This window comes from Phalacrocorax aristotelis, chromosome 9 (assembly GCF_949628215.1).
Source record: "Phalacrocorax aristotelis chromosome 9, bGulAri2.1, whole genome shotgun sequence".
NCBI classification, from domain to species: domain Eukaryota; kingdom Metazoa; phylum Chordata; class Aves; order Suliformes; family Phalacrocoracidae; genus Phalacrocorax; species Phalacrocorax aristotelis.
Window position 1 is genome coordinate 32,275,098 of NC_134284.1, and position 27,076 is coordinate 32,302,173.

Consider the following 27,076-nt stretch of genomic DNA (forward strand, 5'->3'; position numbering starts at 1 on the left):
CTTGATGGCTGAGAGCGAACCAGGTGATGGCTGCAGCAGCTTGGGGGCCTGCAGAGGGGGTTCCCGTAGACAGGAATCCTTGGGACCCCTCCTCCCACCACTGTGCCACAGCATGATGGCTTTTGGCTTCTCAAAGGGGGGAAAAAGCATTTGGAGGGGATGATCCTTCCTATCAGCCTTGGCTGCAGTTTAGCCAGCCCAGGAAGGAAAGCCCCTGCCGATCCTCATACTGATTGGCAGCTTGGCTTGCCTTGAAATCTGTCCTGCTCCAAAAATGAGTGCTTGCACCATGAGGTGTGCCAGATGGGGGGGTGGAGGGAGGGGACTGCTCCCACCTACCCACATCCCAGAGGCAACACTAATGAACCCTCTGTTCCCCCAGCATCCCGGGGGCCGTGGACGATACCGAGGACGAGAGCAAGGGCTGCTCACTTGTCAATGCTGGACTTGGTGTCTGCGATCTTGTTGAGGCTGGAGATCTTAAACCCAAAGGCGTTGCCCCTCTGGCCTTTGTTCATGTAATTCCCGAAGGCCAGGACCACCTCCAGCAGCTGCTGGAGGCTGCTGCTCTGCAGCACCGCCTTGGAGCCGGCACGGATGGCTGAAAGCAGAGAGGTGTGGGACATTACCCCCTGCCCTGACAGCACACTGGGCCCTTGCAGCAACCCCTTCAGTGCCCCCATGGTCAAAGAGCAGCCACCAGCTCCCTCCCTTCCCCTGCATCACTGCAACCTCCACAGAGGGATGCTCTTTCGACAAACACTCCCTGTGCCGGCACAGAGCCCCTTGGCGACCTTAGCAGGACCAGTCACTTGCCTTCCACCTTGGGTTTGACCTCTGCAACTCTCTCTGCAAACTTCTTCTTGAAGTAGAGGGACTGCAGCCTTTGCTGATAATGGTTTATCCTGGGAAAAAAAAAGAGGTGCAGGTTGAGGTTTGCTTGCTCCAGGCAGAGCTCAGTTGCTCTGCTGCTTGCAGCTGTGCTTACAAAGTGCACGCACTTGAGCCACAGTGATTAAAAAATAATGACCGCATTTCTCCCTGAAACTATGCTGGGATGGGAAAAAAATGACAACTGAACCTACAGCTGTCCTGGGGTAGATCCAGGTGGGCTCTTAAGCACATGCTTAAGCCTATCCTTAATTCAGCAGGTTCAGCAAGTACATTTTCACACCCTATTGCTATGAACAAACAGTTCATTTACGACCACTCCTTAGCAAATATGCTGATGAGGTCTGGACTCCCAATGGTTTTGTGATGAGCTGTAGCTTGACACAGGCACACCAACAACTAGCACTAACAAAACTGGACCTTCAGATCCTCAGAATGATGGCCTGGGCTGGAAAGCCACCAACACAGCCCAATCCAGCCCTTTCCTCAGCAAGTTAGGGACAGCTCTGCTCATGTCAGTTGTATTTATGCTAAACAAGATCTCACTTGTATGCAAACAGCAGTCTAATTTGAGTAATTTGGACGAAGGACCCATGGGAGATGTGCTCACAGAAAAGGCCATGGGCTGCGCTGTTGTTGCACTAATCAGAGGTGACAAAGACATCACACTCGGTTACAGACCACAGGGCAAATCAGAAAGCCAGAAATCAAGGAAATTATTTGCATCGGCACATTGTGCTTTCCAAAAGATGAAGGCATGGGAGCAACACTTGGGCAAGAGACTGTGAAGAAGAAAGGTGACCTGCAATAGGAAAGCTAATTCTGAGCATCTTCCAGGCCCGAGGGCTCAGGTCTGAACTTCACAGCTCTGTCCTGCTTGCTTTTGACACTCAGCAACTACATGGTGCATCGCCCCAGTGTTCATTGGTGCATTTCTCAGGGAGGACAGGAGCGTTTCTATTTTTGATCTCCCATTGTAAAATTCACTGACTTTGCAAACAAGTGACTTGCTTGAAGTTCACCTAAGAAATTCAAGGAGCTCAGTACTCAGTTGGATTTAAATAAGGAGCTTCAAGATTTTAAACCAGCACCTCTAGAGGATGTGCGGGCAAAAGATAAGGTTATTCATCCCTGAAGACTTCTAAGCCTCAATGATTGCTACCAGGAGCAGGAATAAATGACATTTCTTTTCCGTCTCATATATTCTCAAAAGCCCCAGGGACGAGTCAATCCTGAGGTTAGGAGTGGGACTCGTCTACACAGCAGGGCAAAATTTACATAAATCAGCCTTGATTTTTTTATTAGGCTATGTTCGTGAAGGGGAAAGGAGCATTGCATTATCATTCAGAAAGCACTTCCCACCTGGGCGACGATGCAGACAATGCAGTCCTTTGCAGAGCTGTGCCACACTGAGCTTTTCTCCCCGAAATGAGAGGGCAAATGTGTTGGGACATGACCTCAGAAGCCAGCACCTGTCTTGAGAGGATCCATCTCTCCATCCCTCCCCCCTACTCTGTCCAGCTGCTGCCTGCCTGGGATGCACAACCCTGATTTTAGGAGCACAGCAGCATCATGAGCAATCCTTATGGGTGGGACCACCTTGCTTGCCCTCCCATCTGTTTGGCCCACTTATTTCTTGATGTAAAAAACAGTAAGCAGGGCTTATTTCCTAACAAGGCTCCATGAAACAGCTACCTCGTGACCAGCCCGTGCAGCCACTGGCTAAAACACATGTCCCCTGGGCCACCCACCTGCTCATTTCGAAGAGGAACCTGTCAGCCTTGGCCATGCGGTCCAGCTCGTGCTTATGCTCTTCCAGCAGGTCAATGTCACCCTTTTCAGGAACAAACTTCAGGAGCTAAACAAGGGAAAGCACACTGGTGGACATGAGGTCCGTGCAGAGATTTTCAGGAGACAAATGGGGATTTAGTTGCTTGAACCTACTACCTTTCAGTTTGCACAGAAAGTGACCCCAAAGCACCTATGAAATAAGTGTTATCACTGTCCCTCAGCCTCCCTCCTATAACCCCACAACATTAGTGCCCTGCCATCACTCTGGTTTTACAACAGATGCACTACATCTGCTCCAAGGAGTTTTCAACATCAACTCTGCCAGAGGGGATCTGAGAGACTCATTTGCTGCAACCCTACCTATATGCAGATGGAAATTTTGTGCAATGAATCCTCCCATGTCTCTGCTGAAAGTGCAGTTACCAGCTCAGCTTTAAGGACATGCAGATAAATGCTTCCAAACGGATTCAGAGGGGGTGAAAAATGGGATTCCCTTTTTGACAACTGCACAAATGCTGAACAAGCTTTCAAAAATAAAACCACACCAAGCATGAACTTTAAGCTGCAGCCACAAAACAGGCAAGTGGCTCAGCCTTGGGGTCCCAAGGTAGACCATGATGCTCCCAGCGCTGATGCTATGACTGAGCTGCTTTCCTGCTGCTCCAGCCCACTTGGGTGGTTTTTCGCCACGCAGCTGGTAAATAATGTGGGGCCCTGACACACTTCTTAAAGCTGCGGTTTGGTCCCGAGCGCCTTGCACAGTGTGGTCTCGGCATGAGGCAACCATGGAGGAGCACAAGGCACATTGCCCACCTGCTCCAGCATGTCTTTTGGGAGGTCCTCCTGCTCATCCATCGTCAAAATTGCTCGTTTGATCTCGTCGTTCGAGAGTTTCAGCCTGGGAGGTGGAGGGGAAGGAGAGTTATTCCCAGCCCAGCAATCGGGCAAGGTTCAGGAGCATTTTGTTACACACCCATGCAACATGAACAGCTTAACTCCTGGCCAGCAGCAGCATCACAAATAACGCTATACAGCGTCTTATGAAGGAGGATGCGCGAGAAACATGGTAGGACTGTGCTCTGCCAAGGCACAGGACAGAGCAGCCCTGGCCCTGCTGTGAACAGGGGGTCAAAGCCCACCAACCAATTCCCTCTCCCTGAACCACAGCTGCCATTCCCTATTTTATAGTATTTTATGTAAGTATTGTAAGTACTATATTATATGTGTATTAAATATATATAGCTTCTATATGTAACTCTTGCCCATAACAATGCTGTTCCTACAGTGCCAGCATCCCCAAGGGCCACGGGGCCAGAGGGGGTCACACTTCGTGTTGGCAGCCCAGCCCGGGCTCAGGAGCACAGCTCAGCCCAGCTCCTGAACTCACTGCCACAACTCCTAAGGAAAATTTGGCCAATTTCTGCTGCTTCCTCTTGGATTTTAAAGTTGTCTCCCCCACCTCTCCCAGCTGCCTTTGGTTGGAGTCTCCTTCTAGGAAGAAAAAGACATCAAAAATTTGGGGAAACGGGTGCTCAGCATCCCAGGAAACCCATCACTTTTTTTGGCGGGTGGGGATTCAATGTGTTTCAAAGTGTAACAGATTGGAAAACAGCACCCCCCTCCACCTTTTTCTTCCTCCACTTCACGTAACAGGAATTGAAGATGTAGCCTCAAACTGGATATTTCTAAATATGGATCATTCTATCACAGCAAGCAAAAACAGGCTGGTCTTACCCAGCAGCCCACACTGAGCTGAGGGAATAGATAGATTGAAAGACGCCCTCAGCAATTCCTGGGCTAGAGCAGCCATTAATTACAGTTTTATACGTCTGCAGCACTCCCTGTGACCGCTCCCTGCAATGACTTTGATTGCAAAACCACACATATTTTTCTTCATGTTTTTACATTGTATTTCATAAAATAATCTAAATGCAAAAAAGGGAAAGCCTAGAAACTCCTGCAACTATGGCTGCCAATACCCTACCCCCTTGCCCAGCTTGCAGTGATGGTTAAAGCCACTGCAATAGATATAGTTTAAAAAAAAAATCCCCCATTCTTGCATGCAGGGAAAAGTCACACAGTTGAAAAGACCCATTCATGGGCTTTAAGGAAACCCATCGCCCCAGTCTTGGTGATCAGTGCTGCCAAGGGATGCTGAAACACTGGATGTGGCTCAAGGGAAGGAGCTGAAAACAGCAACACATCCTATGGCGGGATGTGACACCTTGTGTCAACCTGATCAGCAGATCAAAAAGAAGATTGAGAGCTGACTTGATCACTCCAAGTAATTAAATGAGGAGGATGTTTTTCATCCTGGCATTTCTTCAGCTGTGGAGCTGGCTTTTGGAAGATGAAGCTAAAACAGGAAGGGTGCTGGGCTCTAAGATGAGGGTTTGGTTTAGCTTGAAATCTTTTGCTCAAGACTGGAAGTGAAGGATTGGTATGTGGATCTTACACACCTGGCAAGTAAATATTTGTTTCTTATAAGCCCATGTTTCTTGTCCCGCACATGGTCCTCTCTCACCTCCTGCTCGAGGGAGCCCCCCAAGAGAGGGTTTGTTAAATGAGTCGTCAGTTAAAATCTCACCTCAGCCAGGGAAGGAAGCACAAAGGTTGCACTGAGAAGCAGCCAGCACAATTGCCTGGGTTGCTGTACAAGGAGCAAACCCAGGATCTGTGGAAAATGTCCCCTTTGCTGCTTGCAGTGATGGGAGCCATGTCCTGCGGACACCCTACCTGTCCCATATGTGGGCAGTGGCCAGGATGGACATGACCTGAGGTGGGATATGAAGCTGCACCCAAGCAGTGACACAAGAGCTCAGACCAAGAACAAAATGTCACAGGTGAAAAGTGGACACTGGCTGGGTTTGGACATTTGGGGGATCCCTGGGAGGCAAAAATGCTCCTGGGAGAAGCAGGCAGGTAGGCGGCTACCCCTCATCCAAAGCCAAAGTGAACACCTAAAGCACACACTTTCCACCGTGATCATCTCCAGGAGGCTGTGAAAGACGAGGTTGACTTCTGTAAGCCCTGCTCATTAAAAGCAAAGTCAACAATAAAATATATTTAAAAAGAAAGAGGTTGAAAAAAATTTTCTCAGGAATCATCATAACCCAATGCCAAGAACAAGAGCCTGCCCCGGCATCGGCAGAGAGCAAGCATGGGGCGCCAGAAGAAAACAGCTTCTCAGACAATTTGATGGGAAAGGGGCCAGTGAAAGCTAGAAGCTTATCTATAACCACAATAATTATCATTGTTGGCAGCAGCTGTCGAACGTGAGCCGTCTGAGAGGAACGAGGTCACAGGACTTGCTGTCACAGGGATTTAAAGCCAGCAGCCTGCTGATGCGAAGTGACAGCTCGCCAGCCTGACAAGCATGGGGCTATTTTGCGTGGCTTTTATAGAATCCCGCAGAGGACGTAGTAAGTGTGAAGGGGAAAAACCAATTCTGCCAGGGAAAGGGACGCGCCCTCTTGAAAAGCCACATTCATTTGAGAAAAATGCTCCACGCTGCCTCGCTGGAGAGAGGAATCAAACGAGCCATTCACAACCAGCACAGGCAGAAAGCGATGGAGCAAGGGCTTGATTTGCATCTTACAGAATGCAACACTAAAAATACACACATGTACACAGGGAGCAAAAGCAAGGACGTGGTGGGTACATGGAAGAAGATCCGATAATGCACTGACATTGGCAAAGCATTCCTCAAAAAAAGAAGAAAAAAAGAAGAAAAAAAGCAAGTGTTAAAAAAATTCTTGTGCTGCATTACAAGCCAGAAGAAAATCCAGTGATCTCACTGTGCAGTAATTTCTCTCAAAGCAAGGGAAACAGGCAAAAAAATAAATCTACAGAGAGAGATAAAGTATCTCACTGGCCGTAATCTTTCCATGCTGCAAGCCAGACAATGCCTGTTGAGCTTACAAACGTCTGGGCTAAATCAGGGGCCAAGCTTGCAGGTCCTTTTGCATGTGAATGTACTTGTCCCTGTGGTGGCTGTGAGTGAGGCCAGAGAGCAGCAGCCCAGCTGCAGTGAGCCACCCTGCGAGACCAGTCACTTTGCAACACTGGGACCAGGGACCTGCTGCTCTGCCCAGATTAGGGATGGGCAGCTGGGGCAAGCAGAGGTGAAAGTGTACGCCCAAGGTCACACGGAGTCTGCTGGAGATGCAGGGGCTGGACCTGAGCCCACCAGCAGGATGCTTGGGCTTCATCCCGACACTGCCCTTCCTTTTAGCCACTTGGCATAAAAAGTAAATCACCCAAAGGGATTTTGGGGACAGAAACTCGATTGTGGTCCCCTGCAGAAACAGGGGAAGGAGCAGATTTGCCTGCTTCTGCAGTGCTAGAGAAATGCCTTGCCTGGCTGGCCCCTCTACCCACACATCCCTGGGAGCACCATGGGATGAACCCCAAAGCACCTCCAAAGCAGCAGCTGGCACAAGGCACTGCTTCCCCAGAGCCAGTTGTCCCTGCAGGGCCCCGATGCTGCGGGACATGCCTGGGAAAAGCTGTATGATAGTCCTGGGGACCACCCTGCAAGGCAGGCCTGATCCCACTTCTCCCTTAGGAAACAACCCAAAGGGGAGGGCAGACAGGCAGCAGACTCTGTCTTGCTATTTTTCTTGGATTAATTACTGACAACTCGTTTCCAGCCATCACTTTCTTGGAAGTGAACGATTTGCTGGTGAGATGAAATTAAGACCTTTACTCAGTAAGACACACAAGATGCCTTTGAAGTTAAGTGTTTGGGTAGCTCCCCTTCCCACTGAAGGGGCTATTTGTGTGCTTAACTTTCAATTATACACTTAAACCTCTGGCTGAATTACACCTAAACCCACTCTGACTATGCTCAGCCTAAGTACACCAGGGAGCAGACCAGCCAGTGCCCCGAATCCCATCGCTTTACTTGCTAATAGCTGGCTGCCACAGACGTACTCATTTGCCTGCTTCTTTAAACGCTGCTTTCATTGTCATCCTTTTTATTTGGACTGCTAGGAAGTACAAAAATCCCCAGAAGCAACCCAGAGCAGAGACAGCCATAAACACAGCAATTTTACCACCAAATGCTGCGGCACACGGCTCACTGCACTCATCACTCCTGCTGCCCACAGGGCTGTGGACCACCTCTGGGAAAGCTTAAAGAAGCACTGGGGACTGTGAGTTACCCACACAGAGGGTTGGGGTTTTTTTGCAGACATCAGCCTCTGCATGCTTTCTAGGGAAGGAAGCCAGCCAGGCTGCCCAGGTAAGGCACCAGCTCCACTGACCCACAGTCCAGGAGAATACAGAATTTGGGTGCTGTGGCTGCAAGCCCAACATGCCAGTGATGCTGCTCCATCCCCAGCTGGACCTGAGTGGCACAAAATAAGCTTCTGCACTTCCAGGCAGCAGAATGAATTTTCCGAATGAAGCTATATTTTGCTACTGTTGTTTTTTCTTTTTTTAATGTGGGTCAGAAACAAGTGGCATTTTCTGCTGCTGTTTGGTTTTTTTTTCCAAGTAGCTACACTGATGGTTGATCCTTTCAGACCACTGCAGCCTGGCTTCTCCTTTCTCAGAAGCCTTATTGGTATAGTTTATCTTGCCAGAAAACGCACTTTTTGTCCTCTTGGCAGCAATCTGGAGATTGAATTAAATTGCTGGTAGCAGTGCTAAGCAGTGCTAAGCCTGCCTGGTTAGCACTGCCCTTCCCAAAATCCAGATGTGCCACAGGACACCCATGCGGGCAGCCAGGACCTGACTTGAATTACACTGCTGCTCCCTGCACCCTGACATACCCAGCGCTTTCCCAGCCCAGCAGAGACTCTCTTCAACCACCACCAAAGAGGAAAAAAACCCAGGCTGAGGAAGATAAGAGGTGAAATCAAACCCTGTCCCATACCCTGTAAAGGCTCTCTGGGTACCCCAGCCCCTCTGGGGCTTTCCAGGGACACTGAATTGCCACGTACCCAGTTAACTGCATTTCCCCCCTGTGCCACCCTGCCATGAATGGTGTAAGGCTACAGCTGGGTTCAGGTGTCACTGGCTCTCCTCCCATGCTGGCTCCTGTCATCAACCCTCCCCCAGGGATGAGGAGAACCCCTCCAGCCCAGGGAAGGTTATCAAGCGACCCCCCACTCCCCAGAGGGCGAGAAGGTGTTAACTTTACCTGGAGAGGAGGATATTGCAATTCTGAGCTCTCCGGCCGTCTATGACTGAAAGCTCCTTGACTTTATGCCGGGAACTCAAGGTGTCATCGATAGCATCTTCCTTCTACAAAAAAACAGGGGGGGAAAAAACAAAGCCTGGAGAAAAGCCATGGAGGAGCAAAGACATTTAGTACTCTCAGCACATAGCAGCGTGATACTTAGCGGACCCCCATTAATCAGGATTGTCACCACAGGTTACAGGTAAAACCCATCGCCTGTAACTGAAACACAGTAAGTCATTTCATAAAACAGAGCTAGCTTTGAAGCACTGGTTAGAAATGTAAATATTTTCTCCGACACGGAAGATTTAAGAATCTGCAACACACAGGTGCTGCTGAATAAATAAAACTGGGCTTTCTTAGCATACATATTTGTGATACTTCATTAAATCCTCGCATGAAATATTTCATTATGGGCTGATGCACACACTCAGCATCACTCTTGTTCTTCACCCCCGCTCCAAACATCTGCAGTTGCCCTTCACGCATCAGTCCTCCTGAGCAAGCTAGCCAATACAAGCCACCAGACTTGCAAATGCAACCTGCAGCATTTGCTGCTCTTTCAGGGAAATTCTCTCCAAATAAGGGATTTGAAAGCAGGAATTGGTGTGGCATAAATACCTACATCTCCTAAGCAGCTTAAGTATGTTACCTTCAAATGAGTAACAATATACCAAATTGCAGTTGCGGGCAAATGGGCAGATCTAGATAACAGCAATCTTGCAGGGTTGCCCAAGGGATTCACGTTGCCCCTGGTTTTAATTTACCATATTGCATGTTTTATTAAGGTTAATCAATTAAAAGCCAGCTATTTAATCCTTCTGGAAGGAACACAACCTGGAGCTGCAAGGTCCCTTGCGCTACAGACCCGCGCTAAATGTCTATGAGCGTAGGAGACCTGGCACGCAGCCACTGCACGGGTTGAGAGTGAGCACAGAAGTTGCCATGTTTTACTCTTATTCTTGTTTGAATGAAAAAAAACAGCTACGAGAAGTGGGAAGCTGCTGGGACAGGTAGTGTCGAGCAAACGCAGTGGCAGGTGAAGGAAGGTGTGCCCCAAGACACCTACTACCAGCTGCCCTTCTCATGCACCTTGCCTGATCTGACCGCAGTGAAACAGAGAGCTTCAACCCACAGGTATGAGTTTATTTATTTCCATCTTTTGAAAAGCGAAAATGCTCAAGTGTAGGAGCTTCTCTGTGTTAAGCTGCATCTGAAAATTCAACCCGTGGACTCAGATGTTGGCTGCAACATCCAGCCAGACATCAGAGAGGGCACCTTCGTACTTACCAGCCTCCCTGGCATCAAGGCATCAACACTGAAGTTGCTCCTTCTGGTGATCTTTGTAACTCTCTGATTAAACACCCATTTCGCTGCACATTAACCCCTCCGCAGCACTGTGTGCATCCCTTGTGTCCCCAGCCCCATGCTTGCCCTGCCCTCACCGCTCGCAGGTGCCGGGCTACAGCAGGTGCTCGCTTACCTGTCTGGAGCTACCGTTCACAAAGAAGTCCTATGGCCATAGCAGAAGCATGGAAAAAGGCAGTAAAAACACATGCAGTTCAGTGATCTCAGCAAAACCAAAAGGAACTGAAGCACAGTCAAGGGGAGGGTGCAAAACAGGGGTCTCGGCAGCACGGGAAGGCACTCGGGGTCCACCAGTGCCGAAATAGGGGGGATGCACATGAAAATGTGGTGAGGATTAAAGGATGCGCAGGAGGAGAGGGCTGATGGGAGAGAGAGAGGCGGCTCCATGAATGGGTCAGGCAAGGTGCTGGTGTGCAAGGAGGTGAGAAGGGGACATGGGACAAGGTGGGAGGATGCTGGCCAAGCCCTGCCACTGCTCTGCATAAGAGTCAGCAAGTGCTGGCCCAAAGGCACAGCACTGCCCAGCCCGCTGTGCCAGGGAAGAAAATTGCTAGTTTTTGTGAATCCAAGAGACTGAAATGCCAACGTGACTGCCAGGAAAAACAGGGCTTTCAAGTGGAAATAACGAGAGGCTCATCCCGGAGCAAATCTGGCCACAGAAAAGTCACCATTTGCCGTGGCAACACGTTTCCCCTTGACTTCTCCTCTGACAGGGACAACTCCCCTCCTCCAGGGCTTGGCAGCCTAGCCAAATGCCACCCTGACACCCTGCTGGCACCACTGGTCCTCTGAAGACCTGGTTGTCCTGCCGGGCTCCCCCCACCAGACTGAATGCACTTTGTCAGCACACCACACACACACACACACACACATGAGGGTTTTCCCTCCTTGTTCCCTAGGCTGCATCTTTTTTTCTTTTTGTGCTTGGCTCAAGAGACCATCCAGCAGCTCCCTGACGGGGAGGGCAGTTTCAAAGGTGCATAAACGGTTTATTTTTTTTTAGTAGAAAGGTAAGGCAGTCATTGAGTGGAGGAGGTAGGTGGTTCCAAACACAGCTGGTTTACAAGGGCACTTCCCTCCAGCCCCTCCGTGCCAAGGCAGCCAATGGCCCATGTGCCTTGTTCAAGTTGATAATTTCCAAACACAGACCAGCACTGCTGCCTTTTTAAAGGAAACCTTTTTACACAGGTTTTCCCCTGACCAGCTGCTGAGGCTGGATCAGCCCAAGACCCACACATGGCTCTGGGCAGGAGGATGGGAAAGGGCTCTGTTAGACGCCACCGAACACCCAGGGCTGGGGTACTGGCACCTGCTGGGGACTGAACTGTGCTGATCACAAACCCTGTGGCTAAAAACCAAAGTGTCAGGCTTTCCTTGAGCCCACAGAGATGCTGTGGCTATGAAGCAGAACAAGACGTGCCAGGAGGCAAAGAAACGTCAGCCAAGAAAAGCAGTGACTGACCCTTTCTTTGGCAGAGGGGTGGGCACCCACGGGGTGCAGTGTGGGCACCCCACTGCAGGTGCTGCACTGAGTAGTTCCATGAGGCAGTGTAGCACCCGTCTGCGTAGAAAAGTGTCAAAGAGCTGCCATGACCCTCCCCAGGAGCAGACATCTGGCAATGCTACCAAACTGGTAGCAAGGCAAGGGGGACCTGCAGACCCTGAATAAGGACACCCAAGCTGCCACTGCCGTACTTCAGGGAGGTTAGATGAAAAACCCTATAATTTAGCTGGATGAGAGGCTGTTGCAAAGACAGAATTAACTCCATGGATCAGTCAAGGATGTAAAGGATTGGTGTTTCATAAAGCAACCTCTTCCCAGCAGGCTCCTTCATGGGACAGACACAAAGCACACACACAAGCAGCAATGAGAATCTTCTTGTTCATTTAACTGGTCCTTAATTAGGAAGCCCTCCTTCTGTCCTGATGCTCAGACCTGCCCCATGATGCTCAGACTTGCTCCATGCTGCTGGAGAGGAGGACGTGGTGGTCCTCCTGCAGTCTCCTGCTCCAGGAGAGGGAGGGCTCCCCATGCATTAAAGTAGAGAAAAGGCTTGTTACAAAACCCCTCCCTCTCTGCCTCAAACTAGCCTCATCTCTGCCACTTCCCCTCACATGAATCCTGATTAGCCTCTGCTGCAGGATGGTTGTGTAAGAAGGAGTAGCTTTAAATCTGCTGTCACTGCCCCCACAAACATTCCCCACCCCTGTTGCCTCTGGTCCCTGCACAGGTCACTCTCACTTGCACAGAGGAGCTGGAGGCTTTTCTTCTTTCATCCCTTTTTGGGAGATGAATTATTTCCCAGCTCACTGCTGTGCCCCTGGTTCAACGACATATATTTTTTCCACTTGGCCCCAGCTCTTTTACATCAGTCACCGCTGTGGGACCTGCCAGGACTGCCCTGGCTGTGTCACTGCCACTTATCAGCACCACTCCCAGCCTCTTGCCCTTGCAGGCTCTCAAAATATCTCTGCTGTAGGAGCAGACCCCTGTGTAACACATCTAAGCCCCGATGGCCCCAAGACTTGCTTTTCTCCATCACCACATGCATGTCCTTAAGCAGATACCCACAGTCCTGCTGGGTCCTCATGCCACAGCCTGAAATGCAGAGGTCCTGCAGGTTTTTCTATTATATCTAGCAAGATTGGTAAATGCTGGTATCACAGACAGCTGTGGGGCCAAGCCCTCTGCCCGGGATGGGGACATCTGCAGAGCTTTGCTAGCAAGGGTGGGGAGGATATGGACTCTCCTGACAGCATGGGGCAGGGATGCTCCCAGGCTGAGCTCCAGGAGGCCCAGAGAGCTCATGTCCTCCCTGTGCGGAAAGGGCCTTTCCTGAGAGCTCCAGAGCTCACTTTATAGACTGTGTTTACATCCCAGCCTGTGACATGGGAAAAGCATTTAAAGAGATGCTTAAAATTAAGTACCTCATTAAGTCTCAGGTCTGTGCACTACTTAGGGATTATCAGGCCCTATGTCAATAAAAATAGCCAAGACCCATCAACAGCAGCCCTGCAACAGCTACTCATGGGGGGTCTGAGAGCTCTCTGCCACACACACCTCTGCATGCTGGTCCCAGACACTGCTGGGACATTGGCCAAAGCAATGTACCACCCAGCCATGTGACTTCGGAGCCCCGGTTTGCTCAGGGCATGGGCAGGCAGGCAGCTCCTGATGTCCCACGTTGTGTCTGCAGACAAGTGAGAGGTGTTGTCACCAAGGAAGTGATTGTCAGCCAAGGGCTCAAGATGGGGAGCAGTGAGAAGAAATACCTACTCCTCCACTGCTTGCTCAGAACAGAAACTAACTTTTGCTAGAGCTCAAAAATGCTGCGAATTATTAAGGCATTAGGTCATCCTCCTTCCCTGCAGGGACAGGTCATTCGCATGGAGCTCCCCCAGCCCCACGCCATATGCAAAGTGCCCCATGGTGCATGTGCTATGTCAAGGAGTGCATCTAACCCTGCGTGCTGGTGCATGCACAGCAGCTGTCTCCACAGCTGTGCTGCCAGCAACACTGGGACATGCAGCCAGGCACCCCCTTCCCCATGCTGGGACTGCAAGTGGGGGCACCCTGGGGACTTGCAGGTGAGCAGTCATATGACCTCAGGTCCAGGGGGATGTGTACCATCACTTGGCTCACACAAAACAGTGGTATGATGAAGCCTGGGTGAGCCACAAGGCACTTGTGCATCATGCTCCCAAGGGTGGCTCCAGCCCCAGCAGCATCTCACAGGTGGGATTTCATCTCCTTTTTCCCAATATCCCTTCCAGATGCTCTCACAGCATCTTCTGCCAGTCCCTGGCTCCCACATTCAGCTCCGTTTTGGTCCTCATCCCATCTGGGGTGAAAGCCTGTGTCACAGCTCTCCTTGCAGTATCTTGCCCTACTTGCTGGCCCTGAACCTAACTAGACGCTTCACCCAGCAGAACCTTGGCCAAGCTGAATTATTTTCAGACTCCTGCCTGGCAATAATCTGCAGCACACCAGGTGATTCATAGACTCAGGCAGACAAGCCAGAGGGCAAACCATCCCACTGACACACCAGGTTTTTATTGCATTTTCATCTCATCTTCAGATGTGCCCTTCAGAAGGCATGAGTCAAAGCTCCAAAACACTGGGGGAAAGAGCCAGCACTGTGGTCACCTATTCCCGAAACACACTTGGGCAGCATGCACCTTTGGTGGGTTACTCTTGATATTTGCCCTGCTCTAATCTGCCCTGATCTTTCCATTAATTAGTCTCTGTAAGAGATTAAGCTCTCACGTTGCCTAAGGAGCTTATGTGTTGGGTCTATTCCTTCCCAGAACCGTCCCTCCACCTGAGCCTGGCAAGAGCGGGACAAGCTCTTTCTCTCCTCCCAGCAATGCAGCCAGATGTTCAGCAGGTGAACATGACTTCTTCAGCTTCTCTCCTTGCTTTTTCTCCTGCCCTCTTGAAAAACTCATTGCTTTTGCCCATCGTGGTTCTGCTTGGGGTAAAATAAGTGTCTAATTTTCTTTGTTGCTTTGATGCCTTCCAAACTGGGGCCATATTGCTTGAGCAGGAGATTAAAAAGCAGAGACTTTTGCCTGCAGTGTCATTATTTTGGTTTGGGATTTGATTTTTGTTCAAAGTTCACATTTTGCTCTGGGCTCACTACAAAAATAAAAAGAAGAGATCCACCCATGGTAGATGTGGGCAAAACTTAGTCCTTCTTGGCCAGAGCGGGATAGAAATTTTCCACCCAATAGGGACACATGAAGCAGTTGCTCTTAAGAGTGATCCAAAAATATTACCCAACCGTGGCCACATCTGGGGGCTATTTTCATACATTCCCTGTCTCTTTTTTTTTTTGGTTTTTTGGTGATCCATCTTCATGACACATGTGATCAGGTGCATGGGCAGGGGTGAAATCAGGCACAGCGAGCTGTGAATGGCCACTTCAATGCAAAGGCACCGGCACGCAGATGACAGGATAACACAGATCGAGTTGATCTGGCAAATGCAGCATTGGTATGAAATAATGACGGGAGATGTGTTTTGAAACCACAAGAGAAACTACATGATCTCATAATGGCGGCGCCTTGCCCAGATGCCCGAACGCGCCCCAGGCCAGCCACTACCTGCTGTCTTTGGTAGGCGGAGAAGGTCCTTTCCAGGTCTTCGAGGTCCAGGATTTTAAACACTTTTGCGTCATCTATGTCAGTCCACACGGTGCCTGCCAGCTTGTTCTGCAAGACAGCACAAGCACTGTAGGTTGGGGATCCCCTGCCCACCTGCCCTTACATCACTGGGTGGCTGTCTGGCACCTCGTTTCACTGCCCGAATTATTGTCCAGCTTACCTCTGGCAGCTTGGACCAGTTGAAGGACTTAAGGGCGTTCGTTGGCTGTGGGATGCTCTTCTTCTTGAGGGCCAAGCCCAGAGGTGCTCCGGGGGGAGGCATCACCCCATCCAGGGGTGGAGGGCCGGGGGGAGGTGGGGGACCACCTGGAGGGGGTGGTGGTGGGGGAGGTGGTGGGGGACATCCCCCTGGGGGTGGTGGTGGTGGTGGTGGGGGAAGAAGGGATCCGGGAGCTGGAGAAGGTAAAGGGCCACCAGGGGCCCCTGGTGGCAAAGGTGGTCCTCCGGGGCCAGCAGCACAGATCGCCCTCTGGGAGAGAAAGAAGAGGAGGGATCGGTCATAGGGAGCTGGGAGACACCACCCAAGAAACATCCCTACCCTGATTTTTAATTTTTTTGCCCAAAATTTCACCAGCATAGCAAGCACTCAAAGGCTTCAGCATTGCTGACTGAAGTTTGGTGCAGCTGAAGAGGCAAAATCACCCCATCACCATGGACAGACATCTTGGTGGCCCTCCCAACAAGCACCCTTCTCAGCCCCCTGTGCAGCTCAGCCTCCAGAAATCACCCCATGGTGTTTGCAGGGGGTTTGGGACTGGGCCACAGTGGGGAGGAGGTTCGGGGCCTCACCCTGCTCATCTCATGGAGTTGCGCCGTGAGATCTGCCACCTGCTGCTTGACCTGCTTATGCTCACTGGACTCCTTCTCCAGCTTCTCCTTCATCTTGTTCAGCGTCTGCATCATTTCTTCCTTCTCCTGGGCCTTGGCATCACACTCTCGCTCCTTCTTCTCCAGCTTCTGCTGAAGCTCAGTGTGCTCTGAAACAGCCCCATGAAACCACTTTTGGGTGACAAACACTCCCTTCTGGCAAACGACAGCACGCAGGGGACTAACCCCCATGGTGCCCTGTGCAGAAGCTGCGCAGTTAAGAAAAGGGCGCGTGTGCTGTGCCTTAATACCCTGGCCAGGGCTTCCCCATGAAAAATTAGTATCCGCTTTGCTTGTTTCCCTTGTAAGCCCCATAGGGTGATATTATCTCAGCCACTCAATAAAGCCTGCAGAGTCCATCCAGCTAAGTACGTGATCTGTTTAGCTTACCATGTCCGCTAAGTTTAACATTAACACTGTATACCTCTCTATCACTCACCTTTTCGCATTTTTTCTGCTTGCTCTTTCCACTGTTTCACTTCATTTTCGTTGACTAACCTAAAAGGAAAAGATGTGTAGCATGTGAGACAATGCTACCGCAGTAAACAAGCAACCATCACCAACAAGAAACACGACTGAGCAAGTCTGGACAGTAGAATTTAATGCTCCCAAAATGGTATTTCTAACACCTCTGCTCTGCCTCCCCCCAGCAGGGTTTTGCAGGCTGGGATGCAGTGGTGTCTCAACAGCTCCAGGGATGCTGGCTTGTCCAACCAAGGAGCAGAAACTTCACTGGCTGACAGTAGTGATGAATAAGGAACAGTGACAGCAGCAGTCATAGGAAATAGCTCACTGAGGACACAGAGGCTGAGCTTAATTCACCTGCACATTGTGCTTAAGAGGTCATAGTGATGCCAGCCTGGCAGAGATAACCCCCAGCCCTGGCCCTCTCATCTGCCGGAGCGGGAGGCAGCAAAGCCATGGCAGTCTGTGTTGCTGCTGCTCAGCAGCCAGCCCTGGGAAAGACGGATGAGCACTTACATTCGGACAACGTTTTTAATATTGAAGTTTTCCAGGGGAGTGGCGTCGGGGTCCTGCCCTTTGTCACTCTGGATGACAATCTGCTGCACGATCCTGTCGAGCAGCAGCCAGTACTGGACAGTGTTGCCACTTCTTTTATCTGTAGGGGAAGAAGGGGAGAAACTGAGGGGAGCGGCAGGGAGGTTGCTGCTGCCCCTAGGGAGGAGATGTGGGCTGCCAAGCCCCCGGCAGCTGCAGTTTCCTTGACTGCCTCGGCACTCACAAGGCATTTGGAGACAGTGGTGCAGGATAGACATAAAGTGCGGGTATGCCTCGGTGTGTGTCAGCCTCTTCCTCGTCAACTCAAACATCTGCGTTGCACTTTTGGTGTCGATGTGGACCTGTGGACAGGAGTGAAGTGAGGTCAGGCCATCAGACCAGCGATGGCACTGCCTGTTTCCTGGAAACAGGGTCTGAGTTCCAAACCCCACGAGCCATGCCCTCCCCATGCCTGACGGACAGACAAGCTCCACTGCCCTGCAAGGGGCAAAGACTTCTGGTCAGCAGCCAGGGATGAAGCAGGCTGTAGGATGGAGGCCACAATAGAGGAGGGCAACAGGAGGCAGATTTCCAACCTCCAAATTTTATCCAAAAGATGGCACTTCATCCCAGGCCACATAGGTGCTTTTAAAAAGAACCGTGACATTGAGTGCCGGTATCTGCATCAGCAATGTTCACACTCACCAGCTCAAATCTTTTGGCAAATTCCAGTTCGTCTTCATTTCTAAGCATTTCGAAAAAATCTAAGTGCCTGAGGAAAGAAACGGGGGAAAAAAGACTATTAAAAGTAGATATGAATGTGACAATTAATAAATTGCAGGCAGCCAGTCTGGCAGAGCTTCTAAGGCAGCCCAATAGCTGGAAGCAGCCCAGAGAAAAGCAGGACTTGAAACATCAACTGGATCTTCAGTCTGGGAGCTCGCTCCCAGTCATTACAGCCTTTCCAAGGATCTTTTGGGATAAGAAGAGGAGGAGTGCTGGCAGCATCCCCCAGGCCCACAATGGCTCAACCCTATGTTAGAGCATAGTGAAATAGCGCTGGGGTTTTTCCTCTCCCTCTCTGGTAAGAGCGAAGAATTTCCTCAGGAGGGGCCAGATCGACAGTCTAGACTCACATGCTTTCCCCAAAGGCCAGGTCCAGAAAGCAAGGGCGCAGGGCAAGGGCAAAAATAATTGTTGGGCTGTGGGTTACTACTCACCGGTCGAGGGTTGAATTTTCATGCTCTCGTAGTTTATCAATGACTGGCTGGATCCCAAGCATGAGAAATTCGTATCTCAGGTGGAGTCTGAAATCCAGGCTTTCCTGCAGGGCACAGTTGTGGGGTCAACACAGCAAGGTGCACGTCCTTGGAGGCCTTATTGAAATATAAACACCCAAACCCACCAAAACACCTCCCTCTCTGAGAGCCCCGGTGCTCACCACGCCTGCCCCCTGGCTCAGGACTGCGTTGATGAAGGACATGATGGCTGTCTTGAGGCTCACTTCGTCCCGATACCGCCCTGTGCTCTTGTCCAAGTCATTGATCAGCGTCTGCCAAACACACAACATCAGTTACATGCCCACTGACAGCCCCAGTGCAGCACAATCGGCCGGGACACATGCAGGAACAATTCCTTGTGGTGCTCCAAAACCCCCCACAGCAACCGACTGGTGAGGGATCATCAGCTGCTGCCTGCTGTAATGCAGCCCACACCCGCAGCCATTTTGACTAACATCAGCCCATCCAGATGTGCTACAGCCTTGCAGAGCTGCAATCCCAGCGACCCTGGCACAAGTAAGCATTCCTTTTTTGGGGGGGGTGCTGCCTTAAATAACTGGTTCCTCACTCTTTGCTCAGCTGCAGACCTCATCAGACATAGTTCTGGAGTAATTCCCAGAGTATCTAAGTTGCAAATGGCCATAATAAATCATTTGCATGCGGCATTTTGATATCCAGAAGGAGAAAGGGACAAGAACACTGAATTTTGAGAGCTGAAACGCAAGTCAGGACCCACCTACCTGAAAACGAGTCCGTTCGCTGGCATATTTCTGGTAGTGCAGCATCGCCTCCAGTACCTTTTTGTGGCCCCCAGGAACCAGGCACACAGCGCCCATGATTTCCAGCACTGCCACCTTCGTCTTAATATTCTCTGTGCTCAGACTCTGAGCAATTACGTTAATACTCTCCGAATGGGCCAGGACGTGAGCCCGGCCTAGGGAGTTGTTCATTAGTGCTTTTATACATCCAATGAGCGAGGTATGTATTCGAGACTCTGCTGTCTCATAGTCCATGCTTTTGAGAAAGTTAAGAATACACGACAAGCCATCCAGGTCGATGAACCGGGTTACAAACCTGCCAGAAAGAGGCTTTTTAGCTTTAAAACCAAATGCCGAAGGACCCTTTTAACCTCAAACAGGGCTGACTTGTCTGTTGTTGTAAACCCAGAACCTTCTTATCTATTTTGTCCTGGACTTTGGCTAGCAGAAAGCCTGCAGGCTTAGAGCACAGCGACAAGGTTGCAAAAATCTTAGCAATTTAATTGGTGCCTGGTAGCATAGGCAACCAGGCACAAGGTTGTCCAGAGATAGAATATTAGGAAGAGAATGAGCTAACCCAGCCACCAGCACAAGTGCCAGGGTGGAGGTTAGGAGTTTGCAGCCACGCTGCTGCAAAACCTTCCCAGTCCCCAACCTGAGTCTTAAACCCCACTCACTTGGGACCAGTTTTGCACAGGACTGGTAGAAGCTCCCAGGCCTCGGCGTCACCTCCTCATCAACCACAGACACCCCAACATCAGCTGAGCCCATATCCATGACGCCTGTCAGACTTTCTGCCTCCTGCTACCTCTCCTGCCTCACCACCCACATCCTTCTCCTCCCTTAGGCACACCTCACCAATTTTAAGGGATTTCTGATTTTTGTGATGACTTATAATGTCACTAAATAGAAAGCAGACAGTAAACGCACAGCAGTGCCCCAGGCAGATTCACTAGAGCAGGCAGACATAACACTGCACGCTGCTCAGGCATTTTAGGACCTCCCTGCCCAATGCCATCCAGGCTGGGTGTATTCTGGTTTGGCAAAAGGCATAGGCTCAGAAAGCAAATGAGCCAAGAACATCCCAGCACTGGGATGATTTTAATTCGAAACAAGCCATGCTGATGCGCAACAACAAAAGGGGTAATTGCAGGCTTGGGGAAAACTGATTTCTGTGCTTCAAAGCCTGCTCTTCTTCCAGGCAAAGTCAATAGGAAATTTGATGTTCACTACCCTGGGAGCAAAAGCAGGTCCAACAGGTAAAATTTTCTGTAGAGCCTCCTGGATCCTTCTGACTTGCAGTGAGACAGACTCACATACCACTTTCAAGGACTTTGCAAAGTTTAATGGCTGGGTACCAGCCCTGCTCCCAGGGTGCTGCAGGGAGCCAGCACCCAAGAGGTCCAGGTTTCACAGGAATCAGGTGCTCACCCTCGACCCTGGGAATTTCTTACTAAGCACCATCACCAGAACCATTGCAAAAGAGAAATGGAAGAGGGGAATGTATTTGCAAGCAATAACAAATTTGTTTCTTCCATAATCAGGTCACACATTTCTTAATGAAACATTTTCCCATCAGAAAACGTTGACCTGAAGCATTAAAGGTTTTGCAGATGTGGGCGTGCAGACTCCAGAGGAACTGAATTTAGGAAAAACTACAGACATGTAGAAAGAGTCCCACCCTTTCTTTATCCTCCCATCAAAACCTCCTAGCAACTTTTTTTTTTTGCATTTCATAAAAGCCTGAAGATTCATGTGATTTTATTCCTTTAAAAAGTGCAAGAGAAGTTGAAGTTGAAACGAAGGGCCTGGTTGACCAACAAAAACTGGATTATGTTTTTGAAAAATTCAATCTGGAAGGAATTTTTACATTCTCTTCCAATGAGAACAACAGCAAATTTTAAAAAGAACCCCAGAAGTCGCCTGATTTGCCTGAACAGATGTGAAGGTCCTGGTGGCTCCTGGCCCCTAAAAGGACTGAGGAAAAGGAACAAAATGACAAAAGGTGAATTGAAAAAAACAAGTGCTGTTTCAGGGTCCTTGCCTCCCTCATCCTGCGCAGGCCCCATTTGTATTTCTATTTAACCACCCGCTCTGCTAGAGAACTCATATCCAAAGCCATGACCGTGGCAATAAAGCCAGGAAAGAGAAGGGAATTGCCTCATTGGTTTCGTCCGCAGTGCAGTCTTCAAACTTTCAATTGTTTTATTTCTCTCCTCCTCATCTTCTTTTTCCAAGGCGATCAGTGATTTTCTCTGCAAAAGGAGAAAGACAGATGTGAGAGGGGAGGTCTCCCTGGGAAGCTCGTGGCTGAGGAGTGGGAGCACCCACTGCCTCGCTGTGCCAAGCTGTGGGGACAGAGCTGGGACACTAAACCAACTCTGGAAGTCTAAAAGTCCAGATCCTTATGGCAATCGCAGGACTCGGGAAAAGGGGCAGTTTGGAAAAAACCCCGTGGTCCGGAAGGAGACAGCCTGGTCTGGGAACAGCGGGGTGAACATGTAGCTTTAGGCTGAAGATGCTGCCTGCAAGCACACAGACAGCTCGCTAGCACATGTAAAATTAAGCTGCAAGTGTTTGGGGCATCACAAGTCAGCAACACCCCAACCCACATCGGCTTTGGAGCCAGGTTGCTGATGGCCTTGCATCTCCCTGGCCACTTAGGCTTTGTTTCAAAGCAGCGGAAAACAAATATCGGCTGGTGCTGAGCAAGGCTGCAGGAACCCAGTGCCCTCTTCCCCAAACTGGTCCTCGCTCTGCAGCAAGCCCTGGCAAGACTCCAGGCTTCGCTGCCCCGAGACGATCAGGACAGCGGGATTGCCACCTTGAGAGGACATGCTTAGCACTGTCCTGCAGGATCATTAAGCTACAGAGTTAATGTCCTGCAGGTAGGAGTGGTGCCACCCCACATTGCTGACCTGCAACTCATCCAGGCAAGCCCATGTTGGAGAATGCTCTTGACTGTCCACCTGCAACCCTCAGACTCAAAGCAGTGAGAGAGAAAGGCTGCAATTCAGGAGAGGAGCATCCCAACTCATGGGATCTGGATGTAAATCCTGGCGCGTCCCCTACAGCCCACAACACTCCAGGAAACACACTTTTTAAAAGAAACGGGTAAATAAGTGCATCACAGTATCCCATAAGAAAGTTCCAGCTGAACCCTGCTTAGAGATGCTGCAGGTGGCATCCAGGCGGCAGGAATCTTTATGCATTTCCAGATGATGATCCCAGGGCTGGAGGGGGATGTGAGGATGCAGGGGGCTAAGCCAGCACTAATTGGGGGTTTACAGCGGGAAGGTGCTAAATTGGGGCACAAGAGAAGGAGGGGTCCTTTAGCCTCCCCTGGTAATCTGGGTACCCAACAGGTATCCATGTGCCCCTGCAGAGGATGGGGGGGCTCAGGGGACGCCCCACCACCTGGAAGGGATGGGATGCTGCATCCATGCTCAGGGTCAGCCAGGTGGGTCCTGCCAACCCTGTCGGTTCCAGGTCTCCCAGTGCAACCCACCAGTGTACATCTGGGTTGGGGACAGAGGCTGTGTGCACAGGATGCCCATGGCATCTCCCACACTGGATTTCACTGTCCAGCTGGCACTGGGGGCTGGGCCCCCAACTCCTGCAGCTCTACCTGGGTAACACAGCTGCCTCCGGCCCTGGGCATGCATGTTAGTAATGGACACAAGTTGCTCTTGGAGAGATTCCAATTGGACATGAGAGGGAAATTTTTCACAGTGAGAACAGTCAACCAGTTGAATAATCTCCCCAGGGAAGTGGTTGATTCTGTCACATTGGACACTTTTAAGATTCAGCTGGACAGGGTGCTGGGCCATCTTGTCTAGACTGTGCTCTTCCTAGAAAGGTTGGACTAGATGATCCCTGAGGTTCCTTCCAACCTGGGATTCTGTGATTCTGTGGTATACGACTTGCTCGCCCCAACACATGCCACCAAGGCCACAGCTAAAGCAACACCCTAGGTGCTCCCTGCAGCATCTGATGGTGCTGGGCACTCAGAGGTGTCAGGGTGAGCCCTGCCAGCACTGGCTGAGGCTAAGCCAAAGGAGAGAGAAAGGGTCCCAGCAGATATTAAGAGCTGTGCTGACCCCCGCATTTAACCCAGCTCCTCTTTGGCAGCGTGTCAGGGAGATCAAAGCCACCCTCCAGGCATCTGGCAGGCTTTGATCACAGGCTCTGCTCAGGCTCAGGGCTTCGTCCGCCTGGCAGCCCATGGCCAGACCCCTGTGTCCCTGCCTTCCCGGAGAGGAACAGCACACTCCCTCCTGGCTCACAGCCCCTGCTCGCCCCGATGTCCCTGCTCCCCCACCCAGCCCTACCTTCCCTGTCACCCTGTCAGTGTGACAGCAGGGAAAACAGGGGAAGAAAAAAAGAAAAATCATGCTTTTCTTTTTCGTTTTCCATGCTACTCCCATCCCTAGTGCAATGGCCATGAACCTTGGCACCTTCAGCCTCTGAAAGCAGGAGTGAGGATGCAGGGGTTCTGAAATGCACAGCCCTGCAGGAAATACAACTGTGTTTCCTACAGAAAACAGCACTATTTCTGTCTCGCCTGGCATGAATTTGCCAAGAAAGTATTTCATAAAATTACATCTAAATATGTCCCTCATGGGACAGACAACCGGCAGCATCGTGTTTTGCCGTGGCTGCCCAGCACAGAAGGGTGTCTCGGGAGCAAGGCGGTAGCAGGCATCCATGAAAAAGCCCAGGAGCTATCAGCTTCAAAGCAACCACAGCAGCTTGGTGCCCCAGCAGCACTGCACAATCAAATGGGGTCTTTAAAAACCAGCCTGGTGCCTTTATAGGAAAAGCTGCTGTTTGCCATCCATCTCGCAGCCTCCCAGCCTGGGGCAAGATGAAATGCCCTTCCTGCCATGGAAAATGCCTCTGTTTTCCAGCTGTATCTGTTGGTCTAATGGAGGATATCCTTAAATCCTTACATCAGGGGTTTCTGAACTGAAATTGCAAGCTACTGCGAACTATAACTGGCAGTATTATTGACTATTATTATTGAGAGGTCTGTAGACCCGAAACGCTAAAAACAGCCAGGTCACAACTTTGTGGCTACACACTCATTACCCTCTTGGGCATGATGCTGGCTGTGCTGCAGACTGTCACCACTGCGCTGCTGCCACATACGGGGTTCACAAGCACCGCCAAAGCGTTGGGAAAATACTTACAGCAGCCATTGAATTCAGCTGATCGATATAAAACTCCGGCCAGCTGGTAGCTCCTTTATTTTCTTCCTGGTCCTGGATTGGGGATGAAAAAGTGAAACAAAGACAGCAGATTAGTGGAAGTAGCATTGACATCCCCTGCATTTCATGACCAAGCACCTCTGAAGTGCTCTTGAGCTCTTGCATTACTTTATATCAATATAAGCTTGACATTCTACATTCTGAGCTCACCACTGACAGCTCCAGCTATGGGAACATTACCTGATTTATTGAACTAGCATATTTTATATACAATTTATGTTACACCTGTGACCAAACTCCACCCCAATGATACTGCATCATCTTGTAGTTATCAGCTTTGGAGAAACCACACTGCAATTTTACATCCAGATTTCTCTTGAACTGACTCTACAGTGCCCTTGAAGTTTTGGCCGCAGAGCCTTGGCGAATGCCCTTTGTGGGGAAAAAAGAGTCTCTTACAAGTAGTGAAGAGTGAATAAATGCAACATGTACTCAGCTTCACTCTTGAAGCCGGACCATGACTTACTGTCGTGGTTTAACTGCAGTTGGCAACTGAATACCACACAGCTGCTCGCTCAACCTCCCACCTCTGTGCCAGAGGGATGGGGGAGAGAATTGGAAAAGAAAAAGTAAAACCTATGGGTTGAGATACAGACAGTTTAATAGGGCAGCAAAGGAAGAGAAAATAATAATAATATTAATGATAAAAGAATATACAAAACAAGTGATGCACAACGCAATTGCTCACCACCCACTGACCAATGCCCATCCCATCCCCGAGCCATGACTGCTGCCCCCTTGGCCAACCCTCACCCCAGCTTATATACTGAGCATGACATCATATGGTATGCAGTATCTGTTTGGCCAGTTTGGGTCAGCTGTCCTGGCTGTGCCCCCTCCCAGATCCTTGTGCACTTGGCAAAGCATGGGAAGCTGAAAATTCCTCAACAGTATAAGCACTACTTAGCAACAACTAAAACATCAGTGTATTATCAACATTATTCTCATACTAAATCCAAAACACAGCACTATACTAGCTACTAAGAAGAAAATTAACTCTGTTCCAGCCGAAACCAGGACACTTACCAACATTCTAAGAGTGACTCCAGGCACAACAGACAAGTCCTCTGGGGGCTTAGTTTTTAGGAGGCAATATGCACCTGGCAATGCCCCCTGTGTTACTCCTGGGTCCATCATCTATGACACCAAATGATGCAGAGCCTCATTTGGTCATCCTGGTCTACAATGCCCTGCATCTGGTGGGACTTATAAGGGGTCTTCAGGTTCTACCATGTTCTTGCAGGTCATGACTGAAGGACGACTGAGCCCAGCTCAGATAAATAATGCTCTATGTCGCCAGGGACTGCTTGGAGCAAGTAGGCAGATTTTGAGGGAATACTTCAAAACCAACCCTTTTCCCCACTGTATTCTCCTAAAAACATATCAAAAGAAGAAAGAGGATTCACAGCAGAAATGCCACACATGTCTAGGCTGGAGTCAACTGAAACTATGCAAACCCCAGACGTCTTCCCTTCATCTTCAGTTCACAGCCTGACTCGCTGCACAGCTTCGCCCCCTCCCTAACTTTGAGATGTTTGCAAAGGTCATCCTACACCGCAGTTGCCTTCGATGGTGGGACCCTGATGACCTACTCTTCTGCCCCCATGTCCGTGCATGCAGACAACTACCAATCCTCCGTCCGATTTCAGCAAGCCCCAGGAGCAAAGTCCCAAATATTTACTGCAGTTCAAGAGGCATATGTGGAAAATATTTGTGCATCCAAACTTCCCAAGCTGCAGCTTGCCAAGATGAGAACACATGGAGTTAGCGATAGGTAATTTGGATGTGACTCAGCTCCCCCAATGGGCAGTGCAGCCTGTCCCTGCAGACCTGACCCTTTGCTGTGCCTGGCTCCGGAATGGGGACAAAAGAAGTTTGAGAGCAACCAGGGACCTGGCAACTCCTGCTCTCTGCTTTAACACTTTGGGTTGTTCTCCCCTCCTTCTTCTGCCAAGAACCGAGGTTTTGAATGAAACACTTGATTCACCTGCCCTCCACATTTCATTTTTTTTAATCAAGTGGGAATTAGCAGAGAGTGAGAATTTTTCTGACATGTTAGAAAAACAACAAAAAAATCTGTCCTACCCATGCTAGTGACAAACCTAATAAACCTGAAGGAGATCCCACCACCTGTCTCTGCATGGATGGAGGACCATTCATAGTCATGCTCCGATTGCTAGTTATTGGAGCAACAAATAGGACCATCCCCTTCCTGTCCAAATAGTGCTTAAAAAAAGATAAATGCTCATCATCTGGCTGAGTGTGCAACACCCACCCTGATGGGGAGAAACACGGGTGCCTTTGGTCTTTTCACAGCCAGGGAAAAACAGGATGCGCTGGCTTCGCTCTGCCTTCCCCTCTCCCGAAAACTAGCCTCCAGCAAAGGCAAGAGAACGGACGGGCAGAGACCTCTTGCCATTCGCTGGCAAGTGGACTTGGTGAAGCAATCCTCTCCAAATAACGCAGGGACCGTCTGGCTGTCCATCGTGCCACATCTCT

At 50.1% G+C, this 27,076-nt stretch overlaps 1 protein-coding gene across 4 annotated transcripts in view; it reads right to left on the minus strand.

Moving 5' to 3' along the window:
* The window catches only part of DAAM1 (dishevelled associated activator of morphogenesis 1), a 95,524-nt gene that overhangs the window by 8,359 nt on the left and 60,089 nt on the right, over positions 1-27,076 (minus strand). For 3 of the 4 annotated variants that reach the window (XM_075104194.1, XM_075104192.1, XM_075104193.1), the window contains exons 5-21: positions 24,500-24,571; positions 21,468-21,562; positions 19,290-19,623; positions 18,711-18,821; positions 18,490-18,593; positions 17,975-18,041; positions 17,514-17,631; positions 17,252-17,390; positions 16,710-16,768; positions 16,193-16,380; positions 15,564-15,872; positions 15,344-15,451; positions 8,831-8,934; positions 3,496-3,580; positions 2,643-2,749; positions 817-905; positions 433-601 (exon numbers count right to left, since the gene is read on the minus strand). In XM_075104194.1, coding sequence (XP_074960295.1) covers positions 433-601; positions 817-905; positions 2,643-2,749; positions 3,496-3,580; positions 8,831-8,934; positions 15,344-15,451; positions 15,564-15,872; positions 16,193-16,380; positions 16,710-16,768; positions 17,252-17,390; positions 17,514-17,631; positions 17,975-18,041; positions 18,490-18,593; positions 18,711-18,821; positions 19,290-19,623; positions 21,468-21,562; positions 24,500-24,571 — 2,258 coding nt within the window. Of the gene's footprint in view, positions 1-432; positions 602-816; positions 906-2,642; positions 2,750-3,495; positions 3,581-8,830; positions 8,935-10,352; positions 10,383-15,343; positions 15,452-15,563; positions 15,873-16,192; positions 16,381-16,709; positions 16,769-17,251; positions 17,391-17,513; positions 17,632-17,974; positions 18,042-18,489; positions 18,594-18,710; positions 18,822-19,289; positions 19,624-21,467; positions 21,563-24,499; positions 24,572-27,076 lie in introns of all 4 variants that reach the window. The other variant, XM_075104195.1, reaches the window with a different exon arrangement.